Here is a 25,249-nt window from a genome sequence, read left to right on the forward strand (position 1 = left end):
TAGGTGTTACACTCTAGTTTTAAAATCTTGGTTTAAAGGTTAAAAAACAAAAACCAAGCAAGTTCTCTTTAAGGAGCCTACGGGTAAATTGTGAGAAAATATAAAATAATTGATGGGCTGTGTGAGTTTTAATTTTTTAATAAGTGTCTTTGTGTAAATACCCGCTTCGTCCTCATTCATTACCTCGTTTACTTCATTCTTTTTGTACTACAACTGTATCACTCTTACTTTTGTATGTATTTTGAAGTGGAATTAGTAAGGAAGCTACTCTAATGGTGTTTTTCTTAGAAGTCTTGAATCTAATTTTACTTTTCTGAGCAGGCAGAGATCTCTTCATGGGTACCCTTCTCCTTCCTTCCTGCACCTCCTCAGAGGGCAAGTAGGGCACCTGAGCAGATTTGGTCCAGGACAAGGGGAGAGGCGGATGATGCCATTTACTTCCTATGCTTCATGCTGGGCTTTCCTGTACACAGGGTATTAGAATATTTTCAAGGGACAGTGATAAAGGGCAGAAGATAGGCACACTCTATGGGTGGAGTCTTGTGCTTGCTTCTTTTAAGGTGTGCCTCAAGTCCGTAAGTGACTCACTTGTCATGAAAGCAAGTATAACAACTCATTCCTCATGTTTCTTTGCAGATCAACAGACCTGTTTATTTTCAACCTCCCACTGCTATTTGAGTGGACAAGGATCTCTTGAAGGACCTGGGAGAATTTGGCAAAACGTAGAATTGGCCTGGTTTTAGGTTCTCGGGTTTTGGCCAGTTGTCTTCAATGCATGAGAACTCTAGTGCTCTATGCTATTTCAAGAAAGGGGGATTAAAAGTAATACCAATAAGGCAGAGACAATACACTGCTTGCTTGGTTAGGGAAGAAAAACAATAGAACTGCCTTTCGACTTCCCTGTGGGAAGCAGAAGGCCTGTAAACTTGTTAAGAGTTGGGAAGGGGCATTCAAAGGCTAGGCTTGTGATACAACTTCTGTTCAAAGCAGCAGCCTTGCTTGGTACCTTTTAAATATACTCTTCTACAATACTTGAAGAATAGGTCTGTGACTGATTCTGTCTCATAATTGATTCTCCGTGAATTCATCTTTCTACTCAGTTCCCTGCTACACTGTGCTGTGTTGTTCTTCACTTCACTCCAACTTTTCATCTATTTTTCCTGGTTGAGTTTCTCTGGCACTGGAAGAATTGGTTTGTTTGAGTACCTCTCTCACTCCCAGTGAATAGGTAGATACTGCTGCCAGAAATCTGATTGGAGAGCTGTTAGAATCTATTAAAATTCAATTTGCCATAGTCTGATCTCAGTTATCCTCTTTTCACAGATAGCAAATTTATGTCATTTAGTTACAGGGTCTGTCATTTCACCTGGGCAAAACTCCCTGAGTATGAGTCATACAATTTGTGAAAGTACATTCTTTTGTGATCTGTTTTAAAGTGTCTTAGCCCATGTGCTCTCTTTCTTTGCAGACGAGCAGGAGGCATTGAACTCGATCATGAAGGACCTGGTGGCCCTCCAGATGAGCCGACGTCCCCGGGTGCCTGGATATGAGACCATGAAGAGCAAAGACACGGGTCACCCAAATAGGCAGGTGTGTGCAGCTGTGGCTGTTAACTAACTTTGTTGGGGATGAGTTTCAGATGGGAAATATGTGAGAAGCCAGTGATACTCTAATACAGGTTTAAATGCTGTTGGCCCCTTCCTCTTCCAGTCTGTTGAATGGTAGGTGAGTGATGTGTACCCACAGGTATGGGTCATGATCTGGAGTCCCAGTGCCTTGTGCCTCTGACCTTGTAAATAGTATTTCATTTGTGGAGAATAAGAGTAATTTCTTTGCTAATTATGGGGACAGTATTCATTGAATTTTTCCTTTACTTATCATTTGGCAAATATTTTATCCAGATGCATGATCTCTAGCTTAGAAGGTCTTTAAACAGTATATTCTCAGGAAGAATTAATTGATTTTAGTTTATTTAAATGTAATTAGGAAGGGAAATATATTTAATAAAACATCATATATTCTGAAGGTAAGAATGAGTGATTTTGTTATTATTGTTATTTACAGCTGTTTCCCCTAGTTAACTCAGGTAATTGAGAGTGCCTGTTTTATTGAGAGCTGTGTGCTTTCTTAGGAAAATAGTTTCTATTTTGTTAACATTTCAGCTTGTGCACTGTTGAGAACTTTCTTCTCCTGTTCAGTGTTGCTGACCTCCTTGTTTGCTGGGTCCTCTGGCAGCAGAGAGGCGTGAGTGAGGGGAGCCTTCCTTCTAGTGGGCATCAGAGGGTTGTGTTCAGCGTGTTTGATGATTTCCTCCTGTGGTTCTCTTGGTTGTCAGCTGACCTTCTCTCTCCTCATATGCACCTTGTCTACCAGTTCTTCAAAAGCACTCTTGGTTCCTGGAGAAAGTAGAAGGAGCTGGACCTTTTTCTGTCTGAGGTCTGCTAGATGTAACCTCCCAGAGTATTTCCTGCCTTTAGGAAAACTGGGGACCCCAAGTCCTTTTGTTTCAGTTATAGCGGAAGGAGTAGTTTAGAGAGCTGCTTTTATTTTTTGTGGTTACCTTGTAAACTGGGGGAGCAACAGAATAGGGCCCATTCTTGAACTGCTTTCATACGTTATTCTGATTGTGTGGGTTCCCCCTTGCTGTAACATTTCTATTCAAAGCTGCTTTTGGAAGGAGCATTTTACCAGAAGCGAATCCCCTCCCCCAGGCTTGAGCCTAATGACCTCACTTTCCTTCCTGTCTTCCTATGTGGAGTGTGCTTGCTAATGCTGCTCCAGTCAGCTGATCCTTCTCCAAATGGGACTGTAAGCGTGGATATCAGTTAGTAGGTGAAAAGGGGAAGCTTTCTTGAGTTGGAATGCCCGAAAGAACCCGGCCGAGGAGTGAAGTGGTCTGTTACTGTTTAGGAATCCTGCTTAGAAGGTATTAAAGCTACTATTAGAAAATCCTGATCTTTTACTGTGCCTACTGCTGTGTTCTTGGGAGTGAAGGCAGTGGTTATAGAAGTAGAAGCCTGTGAAGAAGATTGACTACTCTCAGGAAGTAATCTTAACAAGAGATACTAGCTATTTGGATCCACAGTTTACTTGAATATCATCAGACTTTTTCTGCAGCATGAAGGATACAAATTATTAACCTCAGTTTTTTTGTTTTTAAAGAAAAAGCACAACAGCAGCAGCTCAGCCCTTCTGAACAGCCCCACAGTCACAACAAGCTCATGTGCAGGGGCCAGTGAGAAAAAGAAGTTTTTGGTAAGGAATAAAATCACCATTAAAGCTGAGATGTGCTTTTAAATCTTGCAGTGCTGGAAGTGTATGGAATTCATATCCTGGACAAATTGTTTTAGTGGATTTATAGGCAGCACTGGTTACTCACTACCTGTGTTCTCTTACCGTTTCTCACAACAATATTATTCATAAGCAGCCTGTGTCACTGCTGAACAGTAAATTTCTGTGGTGATAGAAATGTTCTATATTTGTGCTGCCCCGTGTAGTAGCCACTGGCCACACGTAGCTGTTGAGCAACTGAGGAACTGAATTTAAATTTTTATTCAGTTTTAATTATTTTAAATTTAAATAGCGACATGTGGCTATTGGCTATGGTCTTAGCACAACTTTATATAAGGGACTATTGATTTGTTGGGCAAGAAATTGAGTACATCCTTGGAGATGTGTACATTCATCCTCCATGGACTGGTCATGAGTTCATGGGTTTCTACACATTGTGAAAAACTCATCAGTGGGAAACCTATCTAATAGTCTAATCCAAGGGCATGGGGTTCTGGGGAGAATGTGAACCTGTGGAACTATCATGGCTGTTTAGAAATTGAAGCTCAAAGTTTTATGCTAACTTTAGGTAAAAGGACAATGAAAATATCAGACTAGCTTCTGCTGTTAATAAAGTCAAGGTTGTAGAGTGGTCTCTTCTGGGAAGTGTAGCGGATGTTCAGCTTCTGACCAGGAGAAATATTCTTTAGCAAAATCCTGAAAGCAGAAGGAGAAAGAAAGTCTTAGTGAATGCATTTCTGAGGAAGTGTGAGATGGGGTAAGATGGGGGTGGTGAGAGCCATTGAGGGGACAAGTGTTTACAGCCTGATATAATGAAAAGAGCCCAGCCTAAGAGTCTTGAGATGTTAATAGTTTGTTACTGTAGGACTTTACAGTTTACAAAGTGAATTCCCTTTTTAAGAATTCTTGCTTCTGTTTGCTTGGGCCTGGGATAGGAATAAACAGTTTTTTCATTACCACTTCTGCCAGAAGGTCCATGCTTAGGAGGAGAGAGGACTGAAAGATCAAAAACCTAATTTAAATGGCTAAAAGATGCCAAATTGGTCTAATAAATATCACACTGGGCTAAAGATTCAGGTTGCAGAGTCCTGGTTGAAAGAAACCAAGTATTTTGGCCAGTAGGAAAGGTGGTTTTTTTGGGGATAGATTGGTGCTCGTACGGGCAAGCAGCGCTTCAGAGTGAGAATGGTAGCCTCCTGGGGCTCAGGCTTGGCACAGCAAGGAATGCCACAGGAGCTGGGACTTCACTGACAGAACTGTTTGGGACTGAGGCCTGGAAGAATGGGAAAGCCTAATTTAATATCTCTGCTTGGCAAGACTTCAGACATCCTCCTCCCTGAGTAAACAAACTAGGCGATTAATGGAGAAAAGAGAATGGTTTGAGAACAGCTAAGTGTTCTGAGCAGCTGTGGAAGTACAGGGGCATGACGTGCTTGGTTATCCACCTATTTGATAGGAGTTAGGATCTGTGCGGTTTGTGTTTTCCCATTAGGTCCCTGGAAGCCTACCGCCTGGTTAGAGCTGGCTGCAAGTTTTTGGATTGGTGTGGCTCACCCTAGGTGTGATTGGGGCCCATGGATGGCTCTGTAGGCCATAATGTGCAGACTCTTTAGAAGTCATCACTTGCAGTGCTTTAGCAACAGGTGCTATTTCTCCAAGTTGACAGCTTAGTGTACTGAAAGGAGCACTGGCCCAGAAGTCATTGAGTTGTTAATAATCCATTAACGTGGAATTTTATAGTTTGGAGAATGCTGTCAACAACGACAATTAACAACAATAACAACAATATAAGCATGTGTGTTATACTTTAAAAATTCTCAAAGTGTTTATGCAAAGGTTTTAAGTACAGCCAGGAAGCAACCCAGGTCTTCTGACCCCTGGTCACAGTAGTTTTACCATGTGTGAGTCTGATGACCTTTCTGAACCTCAGTTTTTCTGTTTACCTCTGGAAGTTGTGAGCTCATAGAATATAAAGCACTTTATACATTGGAACACAAGGTACGGGTGTAAAGCAGTAGTGACTGCGTCAGTTCTGTTCTCATGGAGCTGAAAAGGTTAAGGTTTTCTGCCTTTATTGGATTGGCATTACTATCAATCAGATGGTCCTTTGCAGGCTTCTGCAACTAACCTAGCATATGAAAATCCCAGTGAAGAAAGAAATAGAATCCTTATTACCACAGACTCCTGTTTTCCTTGAATCTTATCACAGAGGTAGGTAGAGGCTTGAACGGAGATGTTCACTAGTTGGTACTTGAGAATGAAAAAGTTGTTTTCTTCATAGCAGGCACCAGAAGGGCAGGCTCTTGGTATCAGCTCTAAAGGAGGAGAATTCTAGGAGCTGTTCTGCCAGCAGTGTCAGGGACTGAGAGGATTGTCTTTTGCTTTTACTGTGATAGACCTGACTCTTCAGGACTTCCTTTCTCTTTCAAGAGTTATTGATAAGATAGGCTGGCTAGTTTGAAAATAAAACACAATGCAGTGTACAAGTCTCACATTCTATCTCGTAAGAAGCTTCCTTTTCTGTGATATTTAATTAAGTAGCAGTAAGTAATGAATGTACCGTTTCATCACTGATTTATTCACATCCTCACTGAATGCCTTGCACAGCGCTAGGACTGGGGACTGAGAAAGAACTGGGGCAGGAAGACGGTTGCTCTATAATCACCTCTTCCACTGATCTCTTAGGACTTCTCTGAGTCACACAAATAAAATTATTTTTGGTGCTCTTTTCTTCTCATCTATTTACTATCTTTGGCAAAATAAGGACTCCAGTGCCAAAGATGTGGGGCCAGCAAAGGTACATAGCAATGTGGGGGAATGGGAGTGCTACAGAGTCAGAGAGAGGGTGCCAGAGATACTGGCTCGTGGGGGCCTTTGCCAGGTCAGAGGTTCACAGACCTTTGTTTAATAAACACTTTGATTTTTTTTTTTTTTGAATTCTTGAGAATCTTCTTGGATTACATGTTCAGTTGTTGAGTTCAGACTTTGAGAAGGTCTTTTCTACTTAAGTTTGGTATCGTTGATCACTCCTGTTGCCCGTTTGCCGTTCCCAGACTGTAGCCCAGCCTGGAGGCCTGCACTGCCTTCTGGCTATGGCTCTTACTCTTCCTTTTGCCATACTGGCTCTGGTGGGCCGGGGACTTGAACCTCCCTAGGCCTGAATTTTTGTACCAGTGCTTTTTTCTCAGCAGCTGTGGCATCTCTCCTTTCAGTTCAACGTGAGCTTATACTCAAGCTTCTTAGACAAAAGAAATATGTTATATTCCCTGTACCCTAGGAATCACGCAGTCTTATTATAAATGAGAAACATGTGAAAAAAAAGAAACTAAGGTAGGATGTGACTGTGCCTAAATATATGGTACAAATTCTGAGAGGTGAAGGCGGCCAGGAAAGTGAAAGGTGGGCCAGAACTTGGGCCAGAGGAGTCACAGAGTCATTTCCGGAGAAGGTGGCACCAGAGCCAAGCAGTGAAGGATGTGTAGGAGTTTAGTCAGGTGGAGAGGAGGAAATGCAGCACTCTGCGGTGGGAGACTGCATCATTAAGGGCCTAGGGGAAGGGATGCATATGGCGTATTTCAGGAAATAGGCGGGCATCGATCTGGCTGGAGAGAGGGTTCCCTTTGAGAACAAACAATGTGAGATGATTAAGTAAGCATAAGTTCCAGGGGGCTTTGAATAATAGTTAATAACTTAGACTTTATTCCATAGGTAATGGGTATCGCTGATTACTTTTTGAATAAAGAAGGGATGTGGTGAAAGCAGTGGCTAAGATGATTGAGACTGGAGGCATGTAGAACGTGCTGGAAGAGGGGAGCTGAGAAGTGCAGAGGTTGCTTCAGGAGTTCAGGAGGGGAAAGGGACTCGAGGCGAGTGAGGACTGAGAGAATGGGAAGCAGTCTCATCTGGGAGTCTCTGGAGGGGAGAGCAGGGTCTTGTCATCTGCTGAGAAAGGGAAAAGAGGGAACGAATCAAACGGAGCTCAAAGGTTTGAGCCTGTAGCCAGTATTATAAGTGGCACCGTTGACAAGGGGGACTAGTTAGGGAGGGTAGCTAATTCAGACACATGATCAGGTTGAGTTTGCAATTATAGCGAAAGACTGAGATTGTGTGTGCAGGTATGTGTGTGCACTGCTTTGCAGTTCTGAAATCCAAAGAATACTGCCAACTAAAAGGTACTTTTTAAAATTTATGTATTTTAAAATTTCTGGCAAACTCATTTGGCAGCAAAACTTGGCCTGAATGGACACAGGGCTATTTACAGTCTTTATTTATTGCACTTATTGTGAATATTCATACTTTTCAATACAGAAACTGACTTTTGCTGTTAACAGGTAAATCTCAGTGACTGTACAGCTGTGTCCAGTGCAGGGAAGGAGGTGACAGTGTTCCCCACAGCCACGTCAGGACCCTGATTGAGGGTGGCTCCTCTGACCTGGAACATGTGGCTGCCAAGGAAGAGAGTGCAGAACTCAACTTTGTCCCCAGCTATTTGTCAGAACTAGTTACAAAGCCCCAAACTAATTTCCGGAGAGGCTTAGCAGTGTAGAGGAGGGCACGAAGTGTCTGTGTGTGTTCTGCCTCTGCCATGGGAGCACCACCTGTTACCCTCTCCCAAGAAGGGCATCACTTAACATACATAACACATACCACTGTTCTGAAACACTTTTGGCTCCAAGGGTTTGGCTAAAGGAAAATGGACCTGTATTATCATTTTTTGAACATGTGTATCAAGTATTCTTCTCATATCTTTCCCCAATTATTTCATTTAATTATTTTGATAATTCCACGAGACAGATTGCCACTGTTTTCACTTTGCAGATGAAGAAACTGGGTCACAGAGAGTCATGTTCAAGGTCATAATGGGGAGGTCATAGAGCCAGCGTTTGAAGCAGACAACTTGACTCTAGTGTTCCATTCCTTACGACGACTTACCTGCCTCATTTACATGGCAGATGGATGACGTTTTGCTTGAGAAGCTGGGGCTGGACATAGAGATTTGGGAATCTTCTATTTAGAGGTGACCTGATTTTTTAATTCCTACCGAGGAGAAGAAGTGAAGAGAAGGAGAGAAATCCAGAGGCCAAAAGTTCAAACCTTGAGGCATAGTCACGTGTTGAGGGGAGGGGTGGGAGAAGGCACGAGGAAGAGGAACCAGCAAAGAAGCAGAAGTGGTTAGAGTGGTGGCAGGTTCCCTGGGTTGAGCAGAGTCACAGAGGCAAGGAGGACACAGCCACCAATGTGAAATGCCTCAGAGGGACACAGAGAACGGTGGCCGGAAGGAGTCGAATCCAGAGAGCTTTAGCTGAACTTTCTTGTCCATGGCTTGTTCTAGTCAGCCCTGACAGGGGAAACCCAGGGTTAGGAACTTGGCAGATTTGGGCACACCATGTGGTACATGGAAACCAGTCACGGGCCTGCATCCTGCTCTGGAAATGCTGTAGCCACATCAGACACAGGACTCAGAAGACTGGGCGTCTTTGTTTACACTGCTTGCTAATCACAGGCTAGGTTAGTCTTGAGTAGGAGTGATTTGTGGTTTGAGGCAAAAGTTTAATTCCCTTTCTGACCGAATTCATGTCGAATAGCATTTGGATTATGTCCCATCATGAAATAAATTTAGTTCATTTAGTCCCACAAAGGGACGGAGGGAGTTCCTTCTAGGTGCATCTGAATATCGTAAGTGCCCCACAGATGAACCTTCAAGTTGTGAGCTTTCAAAGATGCGAATGTGCCTTCCCATGTTCAGTCACGTGAGCTAGTTCACATGCCTGGCACACCTTGTCGCGCACGTGCATCCTCTGCCGGCGGCTGTGCTCTTGTGTGCTATGCGGTCCTGTGTACAGTAGTACAGTGGCTTTATTTCAAGCCCAGGACGTGCAGAAACAAGTGTAAAAGCGGCGGTGATGTAGCTGGTGCTACTGTACTTCTCAAGGTACTGTACTATAGGATTAAAGATGTTTACATTTTATGTTTTTTACATTATTTGTGTGAAAAGTATTATAACCTACTACAGTACAGACTATATAACTGATTGTGTTAGTTGGGTAACTAGGCTAACTTTGTTGGACTTGAACAAATCAAACTTACGAATGTGCTCTTGGAACGGCACTTATTGGTATGTAGGGGACTTAACTGTAATAATGTTGTAGGTGAAAGGCGTGGCACCCTACCTGTAGGGACAGACAGACTGCAAACTGTGGTGGAGACGTGGGGTCCTCTAGAGCTGGTGTGAAATTGGACAGTATGGGAAGCTGGAGGTGGCATGTCTGAGCGCGGCAGCATGATGCAGACACTGTGCTTTGGAAGGCCCTTCCCATGGGAACTTGAGGGGAAGGAGAAAAGGAAGACTGGCAAAACTGCTGTCACTCATAAAACCTTGAAGCCGCATAACTTCCTCTGCAGTGTGGCGCATCTTTCCATCTGACACGCTCACACTCGCACACAGTCTCTTTCACCTAGAATGCAGACCAGGTGGAGCACCCTGCCTTCCCATTCCACTTTCTTTACCTCCAACCATGCACAGCCTCAGCCAGAGCCTCCCCTACTGGTTCCCCAGCCCTCACAGCTTCCCGCGGTCACCACCCGATCTGATGCTGACTCCATTATTACTTCATCTCCTCCATGAGTTCTGAAAAGTAAGGTTTCAGAAGATCCTGTGATTCTTTCTCTCCTTCAGTGTTCCATTGAGGCCCTGCATCTGTGAGTAAAATAAACCTCCCCTTGCCTGTGTAACACTTAAGTTGTAGCCTATTTGCTGCTGCTGCTGCTAAGTCGCTTCAGTCGTGTCCGACTCTGTGCGACCCCATAGACGGCAGCCCACCAGGCTCCCCCGTCCCTGGGACTCTCCAGGCAAGAACACTGGAGTGGGTTGCCATTTCCTTCTCCAATGCGTGAAAGTGAAGTCGCTCAGTCGTGTTGGACTCTCAGCACTGCCATGGACTGCAGCCTACCAGGCTCCTCCGTCCATGGATTTTCCAGGCAAGAGTACTGGAGTGGGGTGCCATTGCCTTCTCCTTGTAGCCTATTTAGGCTTCTTTTAAAGCATTATGATCTTGAGAGAATTTATTTAACTTCACTGTAACTCAGTTTCTCCTGTAAAATAGGGATCGTAGGAGTTCCTGTTAGTTTAATTGATGCATGTAACATACTTAGAACAAGGCGTAGTACATAGTAAATGTTCTATAAATGTCAGCTACTGTCATATTATTGATGATGGATAAAGTGGTCCATATGTTAAATCGAAGGGTGAATGGGCTGTATCAGGGCTGTATTTTGAAGAGTTGTCACAGTGCAGGCGTGTTACTCCAGGGAGCTTTGCTGTCCACTGTTTAGTATGTGAATTTTTTGGGAGAATCCCAGGGACGGGGGAGCCTGGTAGGTTGCCGTCTATGGGGTCGCACAGAGTCGGACACGACTGAAGCGACTTAGCAGCAGCAGCTCTTTAAGCCTCTATTTCCTTGACTTTAAAATAGTGGGTTAGAGGCTGTATTCTTATATTTTAATTCAGTGACTCTCAAGGTGTGTTCTGGGTCCCCTACCAGGTTCCCAAGAACCTTTAGGGTGTCCCTCAGGTTAAAACTATTTTCATAATAGTACTAAGATGTTCTTTGCCCTTTTCACCCTCATACTCTTAAAAAAGTACAGTAGAGTTTTCCAGAGGCTACATGATACATGTTGTCACAATAGTTTGAAAGCAGAAGCTGATCTGAGAACCCAGCCATCTCCTATGAAGCCATGCATTAAAGAGTTTCCCACTCTCTTGCTTCACTTTTTCTTTCTCCCCTCCCCGCCCCAACCCCAGTATTTTGGCCGTGTTTCATGGCATAGAGGATACTCCCCTGACCAGGAGTTGAACCTGTGCCTCCACAGTGAAAGTGCCAAATCCTAACCACTAGGCCACCAGGGCACTCCATCTCACGTCACTTTTTAAAAAACATACAGTTTTTAAAAAGTGCTTATGTTAACACATAATGGTTTTAAATTATTTTTAGATGAATAAAATTTAAGTTTTCTTAGTTTTAATTTGTAATAAGGCAAATATCTGTAGATATCATATACATAAACAAAAGCTTTTAGGGTTTTTTAGAGTGTAATTAGAGTCTTTAGAGTGTAAATTTGTAGAGTGTAAGTTAGAATCATCAGTCTAGTTCCTTTGACTGGAAGAGAATTCTAGCCCTCCCGACTCCTGGAAAGGGGAAGTCCTTTGTGCACCTGCCCCACCTTTCAGCTTTCTCCTTTTTCTGTCATCTTCTCTGCCTGCTCTATGTTCTTCATCTTCAGATGTCCTGAAACCCTCTTCTTTCTTCAAAGCCACAGTCTTTGGTCTGTCTCAGTATTATTTTCATTCACTGACTATGAACTCTTTCTTACCTTTATCTCTATTGCTTGTTGGTTTCCTGACAATCTTAGTTTTCTTTTTCCCTTGTACCTGTTCTTCTGTAGTATCTCTTCTCTTTTCCTATCATTTCTAACTCCCTCAAGTTATTTGTTTGACCTTTATAGTATCTCTTCCTCCCTGATTTGTTCCTTAACCTTCTAACACCCCTTCTTTCTGTTGTTTCTGATACTTATACTCAACTCTGTGTTTTTCAGTCAATGAATTCATTTAACAAATATTGTTAAGCACAAACATTATATACCATTACGTTTGCTTGTCCCTGGAGCTACGGAATTAAGAGAGGCATGATCCCTGTTCTCCCAGAGCTTATAGGGTACCCTGATCGTCATCTAGGCTAAAACTGGGAGCAATTATAAGGTATTTGTCCAGAGTGCCACTCTACTCCCACTTAGGGCAGCCGTGATAGGATAGTGGAAATCATTGGTACCAGTGGCAACCATTTATTGCATGTCTACTGTGTATTAAGTATTTTACTTACATTTTCTTGTTTAGTTCTCATAACAACTCTGTGAGTTAGGTATTTAGCCCTATTCTGCAGATGGAAGAACTGAGTTATAGAGGATAAGTAACTTGGTTGTGGTCGTATAGCTAGAATTATCACTATGAAGACTTCTTTTTCTTTTTAGTTACGTCAGCCAAGAAGGAATGGTATCCTGGCCCGGAGGTGGTGACATAGTGGGAGCAGCTCCAGAGCCAGTTGTGGAGATAGAGCTTGTGAACTTAGAGATGACATGTCAGAGCAGATCTCCTGAGCTGGGCAACCCCGAGGGTTCTTGTCCCAAGACCTTTGTTGCCCCAGAGGTTAGAACTCAGTGACAAGAGTGCTGTCAGGGCAGAGAAGCTCCAAAGGAGCCTTCAGGGATGCTGCCTAATGTTGCTGAAGGGCAGCTGGAGGCTACCTGGGTGGGGCAGGAGTGACACAGGCCAGAAAACCCACTAACTTGTCCATCCTTTCTTTGGCAGAGTGACGTCAGAATCAAGTTTGAGCACAACGGGGAAAGGCGGTAAGTCTGCCTTCCGATGAGTGGCTGTGTCAGCTGTGCCCCATTTCTCAGAAAGCGTGCAGCTTGTGAGAGCCATCTCCCTGGAGTGATTCGTGTGGGGTCCCTGGCTGGGGAATGGGGTTGACGGGGCATAAAGGGGAATGTTGCATGCTTGGTTTGGCATATTGACTGAACCTTGTTTCTGGTCTTAAAGCATCAGCTGCTAATGTTTTACCCTTCTGCTCTTATTCTGCTGCTGTGAGGTCCACCATTGTGCTGGGGGAGGAAGTCAGGGCTCCAGCTCCACTGAGTCATAGCTTCCAGACATGCTGACCCTGTGCCAGCTGTGGGCATCAGAGGGAGAGGAGGCTTCTCCTGTGATGTGCTGCCATTCCTGTCCTGAAAGAGTGTCCCTGGTTTTGTCCACATCAGGGGTCATGTTGGGTGAATTGGAAGTTTTTTTAAAATGTCTCTAGGTCATGGGAAGCTGCATTAAGTCCCTCAATTGTGAAAGATTTCAGCTCATTTGAGGACATAGAGAGAGTTCTCAGTCTGCATTCTGTATCTTACCTTGGGGAAGTGAAAGTACTGTTACAAACCCTTGTATCCTTTTCCCATTTTCAACATTAAGGTTTTTGTAGGAAGTCAAGATAGAAGTTCTCAGTGGAGAAAAATATGACTTCATTTAATTTCCAAGTTATTTTAAGGAAAATCTTTAAGAAAGCGTATAGAACTCTGGTCAGGGGATATTTGGGACACTTTGTGTACATGTATGTAGCATGTATATGCACAAGCATGCTTTTTAGTATCTGTTTCTTGCTCTTTGCCTTTCTCCCTCACGGATAACTGCCCTGCCCTTTTTCCTTTATTGTGAACATCTGGAGGGCAAAGAGCACACCTATGAGGGTAAGACCCTCCTATTTTACCAGTCACCAGAGGACCTCGCATGCGTCCTCAGTCTCTTCAGTCATGTCCAGCTCTTTGTGGCCCTATGGACTATAGCCTGCCAGGCTCTTCTGTCCATGGGATTCTCCAGGCAAGAATACTGGAGTGGGTTGCCATTTCCTTCTCCAGGGGATCTTCCCAACCTAGAGATCGAACCACATCTATTTCGGCTCCTGCATTGCAGGCAGGTTCTTTACTGCTGAGCCACTGGGGAAGCCCCCAGAGGACCTTAAGTGCCTTCAAACGTTTTTGTCCTGAAAGTTCTCTGCTGCTGGCATCTTTCAGCCCACTCTCAAACTAGCTCTGGAGCTCTGGAGATCTGTGGCTCTGCTTTTCCTTAAAAAGATACATTCAGAAGCCTGCAAGTTGGTCAGAGGTGGAAACATTGTACAAAGGGCCATCTGCAGAGCCAGGGCCTGCCTGCTGCTGCTAGGTAAATTCTAGGGCTGTTCCAGGCCGGGAGGGAAGAAGGTTTTCTGAGCTCTGTCCCCAGCTGTTTGTTCTAGGACCTGCCAGTAGCACGGAAGTTAAATTGTCACTTCATTGTTGCTGCTTTTCACACTTCTGACCGGACTGGATTTTGGAGGGATTGCCAAACTCAGAGCAGCCGAGAGTTTTCAGAAGTAGATACGAAATCAAAGGCTCGATTGTGTTGGAGCCTAATTACGCAGTTACGCTCTCCTGAATTCCTGTTCCCTAAGTGGTATATAGTTACAGTGAGCAGACTTACACTGAGAAAGTGTGTGTGTTTAGTTTCAGAGATGCTGCCAGATCAAAACCACAAATATTTAAGGTGGTCAGGCAGGAATGGCCTTTTGAAGCCCCGAGCAGCAGTGTTGGTATCAAGATTTTGAGAACTGCATGCTCTTTTTATGGAGCTGTTTTCTGGAGCCATGGTGTTTCACTGTTCATGTACTGTGTATGGAATTGAGGACTTTATAAAGTCTGTGTGGCGAAGCCACGTTCAAGCTGCTCTGTGCCAGACAGCTCTGGTTTCATGTATTTCATATCTTAAAGATTTGGTTGAAAATATTTCTGTGGGCTTTCTTTACTTTTTACAGGACTAGGAACAGTATCTATTTAAATGTTGTAGGCTCTTATAGACTTAGAATTTACAGAAAAGAGGAAAGAAAGAAGTAGTGACTTTTCCCCTTCGTCATTGCCAGATATCCATTCTGGTGGGCTGAGTTTCCCTTTGCTTTGGATGGGTGGGCATCAGACTCTGAACTTTCCTCCCTCTTAGCCTCAGGAGGGCAGAAGAGGACTGTAGACTAAGATCTCCCTCCTTGGAAATGATCTTGCTGAATGTATTAGTTTATATCCACCAGGAAATCCATCCATATTGTAATCCTTGTATTCCCTCCCCACCTCAAATCAACCATCCCCCACATTAATCAGGTGCTGTCTTTAAAAAAGAGAGAGAAAGTTAAGTGCTACCTAGATATGAGTTATCTAGATACATGTGTTTGATGGATTCTTCTGAGAGAATACCTTTCTATTTATTCCTTATAGTAAATCATATCTCCTTCATCAGGACCTCAGCCACAGTTCAAAAGGGGCCTGCCTTTTGAACTGGTGGGGATGGTTGTGCTGGGTGTTAGACTCGTCTTTGAAGTACTAGCCTGAAAATGCCAGTTATTTAAGGTGATGGTGGCAGCTTAGATCTTAACTAACCTGGGAGTCCTGGTTTCTTGACCTTGATCAGACTTTTGGGCTGCTTTTAAATGGTTTTGGAAGTTCTAAATGGTTCATCACCAGGCCTGACGCAGGAGAATTTATCTCCGAGCCTGATCTTTTTCTGACTGTGTTAGGGACATCTGAGTGATCTGGTATTTTATTCGGAAAGGTGGACCCCTTTTGAACCATTGCTGAGGTCCTGATGAAGGGGATATGGAATTAATTATTATGGAATTTAGTAATTCCTTAATTACAAAAGAATTAATAGAAAGGTATTCTCTCGAAAGAATCCATCAAACACTCATATCTAGATAACCCATATCTAGGTAGCACTTACTTTTTTATCTCTCTCTTTTTTAAAGATAGCACCTGATTAATGCTTGGGATGGTTGATTTGAGGGGGGAAAATATAAGGATTACAATATGGATGGATTTCCTGGTGGATATACATTAATATATTCAACAATATAATTTTCAGAAATGAAGGTAGTGACAGATGAAGGAAAAGTTATAGAGAAATTATCTCCCTGAGATATTAGGCTTTGCGTGAAGGATTATACTAATAGCCTATCAACGTTGTTCAGTAGAACTTCCACTCTAATAGAAATGTTCTGCAGAAATCCCTTGGTAGCTGAGGAAATTGGTTCCAGGGCCCCCTGTGGATATCAAACTCCTCGGATGCTCAAGTCTTTTGGATGAAATGGTGCAGTCTTTGCATATAACCTATGTACATCTTTGTGTATACTTTAAATCATCTCTAGATTACTTACAAAGCTAAGACAATGTAAATGCCATGTAAATAGTTGCCAGCATGGGGCATATTCAAGTTCTGCTTTTTTTGGAACTTTCTGGAAAATTTTTTTTTTCCAGATATTTTTGATCTGCATGTGTAGACCTGGGTATAAAAAGGGGTGACTTATAGCTGTGTTCCGGAGAAGGCAATGGCGCCCCACTCCAGTATTCTTGCCTGGCAGATCCCATGGACAGAGGAGCCTGGTGGGCTGCAGTCCATGGCGTCGCTGAGTTGGACACGACTGAGCGACTTCACTTTGACTTTTCACTTTCATGCACTGGAGAAGGAAATAGCAACCCATTCCAGTGTTCTTGCCTGGAGAATCCCAGGGATGGTGGACCCTGGTGGGCTGCCGTCTATGGAGTCACACAGAGTCGGACACGACTGAAGTGACTTAGCAGCAGCAGCAGCATAGCTGTGTTCTCCAGTATCTAGTGAGCACTTGAATGTGCTTATGGGACTGAAAGAGCTGATTTTAAATTTAATCAGTTTAAATTTAAATAGCCACTTGTGGCTAGTGGCTACTGTATTGAACAGCTCAGTTCTAGATATGACTTTCATGATGCCCACTGATTTGAGACAACCAGATTTCATGAAAATCCAATGGCTTACCTATCACATTACCCATGACATTTTTCGCAGAACTAGAACAAATAATCCTAAAATTCATTTGGAACCACAGAAGGCTAAATTGCCAAAGCAATCTGAGGAAAAAGAAAGCAGGAGGCATAACCCTCTCAGACTTCAGACAAATTTAAAAGCTGCAGCCATCAGCAGTTTAAATTCTTGCTGTCAAATTTGTCTTCTTCCTTTTGGCCTCTGTATTTTATGTAACTTTATATAATGCTTAGGAAGACCTTCCCTACACCAACATTTTTTTAATTCTACATTTTCTTATATACATGTACATATGTAGTATGCATATAAGTTTCTTTTTTATATTCTCTTCTGTTTATCTCTTTGTTTATTTCTGTTTTAAATAAGTTTTAAAGTATTGGGTTGGACCCCTATGATATGGTCACTTTTATATGTCAAATATTGTTGGCTATCCCCAGTATCCCTAATACATTAAAACTTTTTATTTAAAAAATGTCAAACACACACAAAAGTAGAGAATGTGAAACTGAACCTCCAAGGATCTGTTACCCAGCTTCAACATTATCAATATTTTGCCAGCCTTGTTTCATCTATCCCCACTTGTAAATTTTGTTGTGATGTGTAATGACAAATTATTTTAAGACCTCTTTGAACATGTTCCTACTCTACCATGTGTTAATATTTATAGAAATTGTTCTTTGAACAGACCTAGTGAGTCTCTCCAGAGAAGGCAATGGCACCCCACTCTAGTACTCTTGCCTGGAAAATCCCATGGATGGAGGAGCCTGGTGGGCTGCAGTCCATTGGGTCGCTAAGAGTTCGACACGACTGAGCGACTTCACTTTCACTTTTCACTTCCATGCACTAGAGAAGGAAATGGCAACCCACTCCAGTGTTCTTGCCTGGTGAATCCCAGGGACAGGGGAGCCTTGTAGGCTGCCATCTATGGGGTCGCACAGAGTCAGACATGACTGAATCGACCTAGCAGCAGCAGCAGCAGCAGCAATGAGGCTCTCTCAGAGAAGGCAATGGCACCCCACTCCAGTACTCTTGCCTGGCAAATCCCATGGACGGAGGAGCCTGGTAGGCTGAAGTCCATGAGGTTGCTAAGAGTCGGACACGACTGAGCGACTTCACTTTGACTTTTCACTTTCATGCATCGGAGAAGGAAATGGCAACCCACTCCAGTATTCTTGCCTGGAGAATCCCAGGGACGGGGGAGCCTGGTGGGCTGCTGTCTATGGGGTCACACAGAGTCGGACACGACTGAAGCGACTTAGCAGCAATGAGTCTCTCTAGAAAAGCATCAATATCAACACTATTTACAGGCACACGCGTCACTGGTTAAGAAAACTAATCAGGCATATAACCAACTCAAGGGAAATTCCTGTGACTCGGTGGTGAGAAATGTCAATTCTTAGGATAATCAGCATTGAAATTCCTGTGGCATGTCAAAAATGAACAGTAGAAAAGAACATTTCAAGTCCTGGATATGAGTCATTTAGAAGTTAAGACTGTGTTTTCAGGATTGCGGTTCCCATCTCCATGTTTTCTTCCTAATAGGAATATTTGGAACATAGTTTTTAAATCCAGGTGTCCTGCCATGATACTCAACTGTCATTGACTGAAAGATCTGAGCTGAAGTGGTAGAACATTGATTGAGATTGAGTGCTGCCTGTGGGTACTATTGAAAAACCTGAGAGATGCTCAGAGAAAGGGTAAAAAGATAAAGGCAGATAAGAGAAGAAAAAAATACAGAGAAAGGCAAGCTGCATGAAAAATAAAAAGAACTCTTGAAAAGAAAGGAAAATATCACTCAGGAGTCATACCTTCTAAACCCTGCATTTAAAATACACAGTTAACCGTGCTTCTGTACTGTTTCAGAATTATAGCATTCAGCCGGCCTGTGAGATACGAAGATGTGGAGCACAAGGTGACAGCAGTGTTCGGGCAGCCTCTGGATCTGCACTACATGAACAATGAGGTAGGCAGACAGACAGCCTGGGGATACGCGGAGCACCTTGCCTACCTTGTTTCTCTCTGCTTAACTGAGGATCTCCGAGTTTGTTCTTCTTATGTCATCTGCAGGTTTTCATTTTCTGGAGCCTCTTTTGTTAATTCCAATAATTCTGGGATTTTTCTTTCTTACTGCATGGAAGATTGCACAGCTAATTCCATTCCCTCTGCTCATTCTAGGCCGGTAGCTCTAATAACTCCATGGTGGAGTCAGGTACAGGGATCAGGGTCAGAGCTTAGCATTGCCTTGCTATAGCAGAGGGTTCAGCAGGGCTGGGGATGTGGGGAAAACTGGTGGGTAGGACTGTCAACCTCTGCTGCTGCTGCTGCTACTAAGTCGCTTCAGTCGTGTCCGACCCTGTGCGACCCCATTAGATGGCAGCCCACCAGGCTCCCCCGTCCCTGAGACTCTCCAGGCAAGAACACTGGAGTGGGTTGCCATTTCCTTCTCCAGTGCATGAAAGTGAAAAGTGAAAGTGAAGTCGCTCAGTCGTGTTTGATCCTCATCGACCCCATGGACTGCAGCCTACCAGGCTCCTCCGTCCATGGATTTTCCAGGCAAGAGTACTGGAGTGGGGTGCCATTACCTTCTCCGGTCAACCTCTATTGATAGTCATAAATGTTGGATTCTTCTCAGAGTTTAGCTTCTGATTGTAGCTGGTGTCAAACATTAGCACCTGCTCTAATCATTTCTTTAAATGTTTACTCCTCCTAACCCCACCCAGTGGTCCTTATTTATGCATACTTTGAACATCACCCAGGAAGGAATTCTTTTGAATGTCAGTTACTTGGCTGCTTTCCCAGCTCCAAGGAAGGTTCTAGAGGCTGTAGTCTGCTTAGGTTGATGCTTTAAATTAGTCTGAAAGGCAATGTATTTGTGCCCAGTAAAGAGCCTGCACTTTGAGGGGCTTCCCTGGTGGTCTAGTGGTTAAGAATCCATCTGCCAATGCAGGGGACATGGGTTCGATCCTTGGTCTGTGAAGAACCCACATGCTGCGGAGCGACTAAGCCCATGCATCACAGCTACTGAGCCTACGGTCTAGAGCCCACAAGCTATAACTACTGAGCCCATGTGCTGCAACTGTGGAAGCCTGCATACCTAGAGCCTATGCTCTACAACAAGAGAAGCCCTTGCAATGAAAAGCCCAGATGCTGCAACTAGAGAAAGCATTGAAGACCTGTCACAGCCAAAAAATAAAATAAATTAAAATCTTAAAAAAAAGAAAAGGATTGATTCATCCCTTAGTGGAAAATAAAGGCTTAAAAAAAAAAAGCTTGCTCCTTGAGGGAACTAAGTTGAGGGAATAGACAGGAAAGCTGGGCAACCTCATGGCTCTTTGAGAGGCCTTTCCTGTGTAGTTTTATTTTAGTGGTTGAAAAGTTAAGAATTTCCTCCAAACTCTGGGGCTGAAGTCTGTAGAAGCTGAGATTTGTTGGCTAAAGACTTTCTGGTCCTCTTTAAACAAAATGTACAGCCACAGTTGGGTACGCATGCTTGCTCAGTCACTTCAGTTGTGTCCGACTCTGTGATCCCATAGACTGTAGCCCGCCAGTCTCCTCTGTCCATGGAATTCTCCAGGCAAGAATACTAGAGTGGGTTGCTATGTCCTCCTGCAGGGAATCTTCCTGACTCAAGGATCGAACCCGAGTCTTCTGCATCTCCTGCATTGCAGGCAAATTCTTTACCACTGAGCCACTAGGGAAGCTTCCCAGTTGAGTATATGCTGGCATATAGCTAACAAAAATAAGACCATATGAGCTTTTGCTTTTTGGATAGATTTTAGAAATACATCAAATTTAGAAAATCAGTAACACTATGGTTAATAAATAAAACAGATGTAAGCATTTCAAAGTATGTAAACTAACACATTTTAAATACAGGATATGAGAACCTCCAAAATATAAGTGAAAAATCCATAGAACAGTTCAAGCATCCATGACTATATGAGAAAGTGAGGCTAAAATCAGCTAGCCAGTCAGCATTCAAGAAGGTGTTCTTTAGTTAGGAAAGATTTTTCTGGATGATTTAGCACTACTTGTTTCTCTTTCCGTTAATATTTCCATTAAGAATTCCGTATGTCCCAAAATCCATTTTCAAACTCTTTTGCCAAAGAAGTGACTGCCTAGAATGTTGGGCATTCCTTTATTCAAATATTTATGCAGATATTGATTCTAAACCAAATATATTTTAAGAGTCAGTGAAGACTAATGTGTTTGAGCATTTATTTTTCATCACTTTTTTACTGTTGTTGTTGTTTCTGTTTTTGTTTTTTGACCTCATTTCCCAGACCAGGGATTGAACCCAGGCCATGTCAGTGAAATCCCAGAATCCTAACCACTAGGCCTCCAGGGAACTCCCATAATTGTTATTATATTAAATCATTCATATTTTTCCATACTCTGCTAATGTCAGTGACTAAGAGTTGACTAATTTATATCTTATTAATTTCAACTCTCTCAACCTATTTTTCTTTGCCCTCTAAACCCTGCCTTGTCAGGACTTGTGAACCACAGATGAAAAATCTTTGATTTTACTTATATTTTTGTTAAAATAGCTTTTTTGAGATATAATTCACCTACCATATCACTTACCCTTTTATTTTTAAATTTACATTTTTAAACTGTATAATTCAGTGATTTTTAGTATATTCAGAGTTGTGTTAACTACCAGTACCAGATTCCAGAACCTTTTTATCACCCCAAAGAGAAACACTATACTCATTAGCACTCACTTCCCATTCCCCCTCCACTGCCTAACCCCTGGGCAACCACTTATTTACATTACATCTCTGGATTTGCCTATTCGGAACATTCTGTATATATGGAATGACACAGTATGTAGCCTTTGTATTTGGCTTTTTTCACTGAGCATGTATTCAAGGCTCATCTATATTGTAGCATGTGTCAGACTTCATTCCTTTCTATGGCTGAATAATATTCCATGATATGGGTATAACACATTTTGTGTATCCCTTCATTCACCTCTTGATGTTTTTCTACTTTTGGCTGTTATAAATAATGCTGCTATAAACATTTGTGTACCAGTTTTATATGAACAGATGTTTTCAATCCTCTAAAATATACCTAAGAGTAGAATTGTGGGTCTTGTAGAAACTCTGTATCTAACTTTTTGAGCAACTGCCCAATTTTCTCATATTGGCTGGTGCCACGTTACATTCCTACTAGCAATATATGAGGATTGCAGTTTCTCCACATTCTCACCAGTACTTGTGATTTTTTTTTTCTTTTTTAAAAAAATTATAGCCATCCTAGTAGGTATGAAGTGATATTTTATTGTGGTTTTAATTTTCATTTCCCTAATGACTAACGGTATTGAGTATCTTTTCATGTACTTATTAGCCATTTATTGATTTTTCTTTGGACAAATATATATTCAAATCCTTTGCCCATTTAAAAAACTGGATTACTTGTCCTTTTATTTTTGACTTGTAAGAGTTCTTCATATATTCTGGATACTAGATCCTTAACATACATTTGCAAAACTGTAGCTTTTTTTTTTTTAGTTAAAACATACTCCAGTAATTTCTTTATCTTCTCGTATCTCCACCCGACACTAGCCCTTATTTATCCTTACTTTATATGTTACTCAGAAGTGAATTCTTTAATGTGATATGATCTGTAGAATTTCATCTCATTCCATGGGTTGTTTTGAGATTTTAAATACTGTTTTTTACTATTTGTTATTTCCTGGCCTAGGATTTAGAGTTCTCATTTCCTTGTATTATAAATTGGGAATTGCAGAAATTAATTGGATTTTTGCTTGTGTTTGCCACAGATGTATAAGAGCTGACATTCGTTAGGTCTTAAGGCATAGCATATTTATGCATCTTTTAATACTAAGTACTCATAATATTTCAGAAAACTAAGATCATGGCATTCGGTCCCATCACTTTATGGCACATAGATGGGGAAACAGTGGCTGACTTTATTTTTTTGGGCTCCAAAATCACTGCAGATGGTGATTGCAGCCATGAAATTAAAAGACGCTTACTCCTTGGAAGGAAAGTTATGACCAACCTAGACAGCATATTAAAAAGCAGAGACATTACTTTGTCAACAAAGGTCCATCTAGTCAAGGCTATGGTTTTTCCAGTAGTCATGTATGGATGTGAGAGTTGGACTGTAAAGAAAGCTGAGCGCCGAAGAATTGATGCATTTGAACTGTGGTGTTGGAGAAGACTCTTGAGAGTCCTTTGGACTGCAATGAAATCCAACCAGTCTATCCTAAAGGAGATCAGTCCTGGGTGTTCACTGGAAAGACTGATGTTGAAGCTGAAACTCCAATACTTTGGCCACCTGATGCGAAGAGCTGACTTATTTGAAAAGACCCTGATGCTGGGAAAGATTGGGGGCAGGAGGAGAAGGGGACAACAGAGGATGAGATGGTTGGATGGCATCACTGACTCAATGGACATGGGTTTGGGTAGACTCCCGCAGTTGGTGATGGATAGGGAGGCTTGGCATGCTGCGGTTCATGGGGTCACAAAGAGTCGGACACGACTGAGCGACAGAACTGAACTCAACATCTTCTGCTTTTTAATAGCAAGTAAGACTTGTCTATATCCTCAAGAATCTTCTCTTTAATACTTCAGTGGAATGAAAACAGAGGAAGTCATTTTTGGTTCTAGTCATGGATTTTGTTTTTAACCTTTAAACATTAAGATATTAAACCCTTCTGTGTGGTCTAAATTTGTGTTCTTATTTGAGTAATGTTTTCATCCTCAGCCCTCCCTCTCCTCCTCCTCTGCCTTTTTTGCTTGTTCTGTTAATGTCAGCACAGAGTAGGGTGGGACACACTTCTGCTGCTCAAGTTGGGAAGAAATATGGGGGCTAGAACTGTTTGGGACTTGATGCTTTGGAGTAAAGAGTATTTTGAGAGAGGAAGCTCTTCTCAGAAAATATCTTGAAATAAAGTACTAATGTGCTACATCATGGATGAACTCAAAAACACTAAGCAAAATGAAAGAAGTTGGATGCAAAAGACTATGAATTGAATCGAATATATATGAATTGTGTGATTTCATTTATATGAAATGTCCAGGAAATGCAAATCTCTAGAGACAGAAAGTAGATTAGTGGTTGCCTGGGGTGAGAGGTAGAAAAGAGGAGTGACTGTGAATGGGCACAAGAGATCTTTTTAAAGCAGTGAAAATGTTTTAAAATTGAATTATGGTGATGGTTGCACAACTCTGTCATTTTCCTAAAACTTATTAAATTGTGCACTTAATGAAGAAAAAAAGAAAATATCTCTATGGCTTCAGTTAGGTCTTTTGAGGACTCCAGAGTATGCATTGAGATTGTTTTTCTCCAAATTTATTTTTAGTGTTAATTTGGTTATTTTTGCAGACTAAAGACATATTTTATATGATTTCCTTTTTCTGTGTCCTGTGTCACAGCTCTCCATCCTGCTGAAGAATCAAGATGATCTTGACAAAGCAATTGACATTTTGGATAGAAGCTCAAGCATGAAAAGTCTTAGAATATTGTTGCTGTCCCAGGACAGAAACCATGTAAGTAGCCCCTGCCCTGGACTGACAGCTGAAGACACAGCTTGCTGTCCTTCAGGAGTTCAGGTTCTTCCTTGATGAGTTTTGTGTTCCTCTGTCACTGCTAAAGCGAGAACATAAGTGCGGTCTAGCCCACTGGGTCAGCAGTCAGCTAGCCTTCTGCATTTGGTTTTACTCCAAAGCCAGATCATCAGTGTTAAAGTTGCAGCTGAAGGTTACTTGGCTTGTGGTGTGGGAGGAAGGAAAGCATTTTATGATAAAGGAGAGGATTCTTTTTCTCTATAGTTAATGTGTTGTTTTTTTTTTTAATTTTAAACTAGATTTGGACCCCAGCAAGGGAGATTTGCTTAGCGTGGGGGTGCTGATTAGCAAAGACTGTCAAGGATTTGAGACTGTCATGCTTTGTGAACCCAACTCCCACAACTCGGCAACTGTGACTTTCCCTTGGGACACATGTAGAAAACACACTTTTCCCGTCTGTTCAGTGGGAAAAAGGCCATAGACTAAAGGGCCTCTAGTAAGTTAGCATCTGCTGCCTTACCAAATGGCAGCAATCTTAGGGACCTTCAGAACTTAGGGATTTTTCCTTACACAGTTTCCTTTCCTAAAGAATCCCCAAGGGCCTACGTTTCGCAAGAGTGCTTGTAATCTATATCTGTCTTCTGTCTGATTCCTCTACCAGTTTTCTTCACATACACATCCCTGAAAGTTTCTTTGGTGTTCTTTCCTTTCCATATACTTGAAAACAGCCAACTGTGGACAGCTAATGTTGCTGCCTGAGAACCGTGGATGCCCTATACCGAGCAGAATTTAGAGGGAATGGTGCTTTATTTTTAAAGAGACTTTAGAATGTCTGTTGATTAGGGAAAGACACAGAAGAATGTAGTTAGGAAGCCTTAGAATAAAGAAGATGTTTTCTAATATTACAGAAGTGTCCTTGTGCATGAGGACTGGTCTTCTCTTTCCCAGTGCCTTTTTTTCTGGATATGTTTTGGAAAGTATTCTGAAGTGAAATACACAA

At 42.3% G+C, this 25,249-nt stretch overlaps 1 protein-coding gene across 5 annotated transcripts in view; it reads left to right on the top strand.

Moving 5' to 3' along the window:
• The window catches only part of MAP3K3 (mitogen-activated protein kinase kinase kinase 3), a 61,228-nt gene that overhangs the window by 7,277 nt on the left and 28,702 nt on the right, over positions 1-25,249 (top strand). For 3 of the 5 annotated variants that reach the window (XM_059878574.1, XM_005220981.5, XM_010816434.4), the window contains exons 2-6: positions 1,469-1,590; positions 3,163-3,255; positions 12,653-12,693; positions 18,569-18,668; positions 24,118-24,231. In XM_059878574.1, coding sequence (XP_059734557.1) covers positions 1,495-1,590; positions 3,163-3,255; positions 12,653-12,693; positions 18,569-18,668; positions 24,118-24,231 — 444 coding nt within the window. In that variant the 5' untranslated portion in view covers positions 1,469-1,494. The remainder of the gene's footprint in view (positions 1-1,468; positions 1,591-3,162; positions 3,256-12,652; positions 12,694-18,568; positions 18,669-24,117; positions 24,232-25,249) is intronic. The other 2 variants (XM_002696094.7, XM_005220984.5) reach the window with 1 other exon arrangement.

The sequence above is a fragment of the Bos taurus genome, chromosome 19 (genome assembly GCF_002263795.3).
Source record: "Bos taurus isolate L1 Dominette 01449 registration number 42190680 breed Hereford chromosome 19, ARS-UCD2.0, whole genome shotgun sequence".
In the NCBI taxonomy this organism is placed as follows: Eukaryota; Metazoa; Chordata; class Mammalia; order Artiodactyla; family Bovidae; genus Bos; species Bos taurus.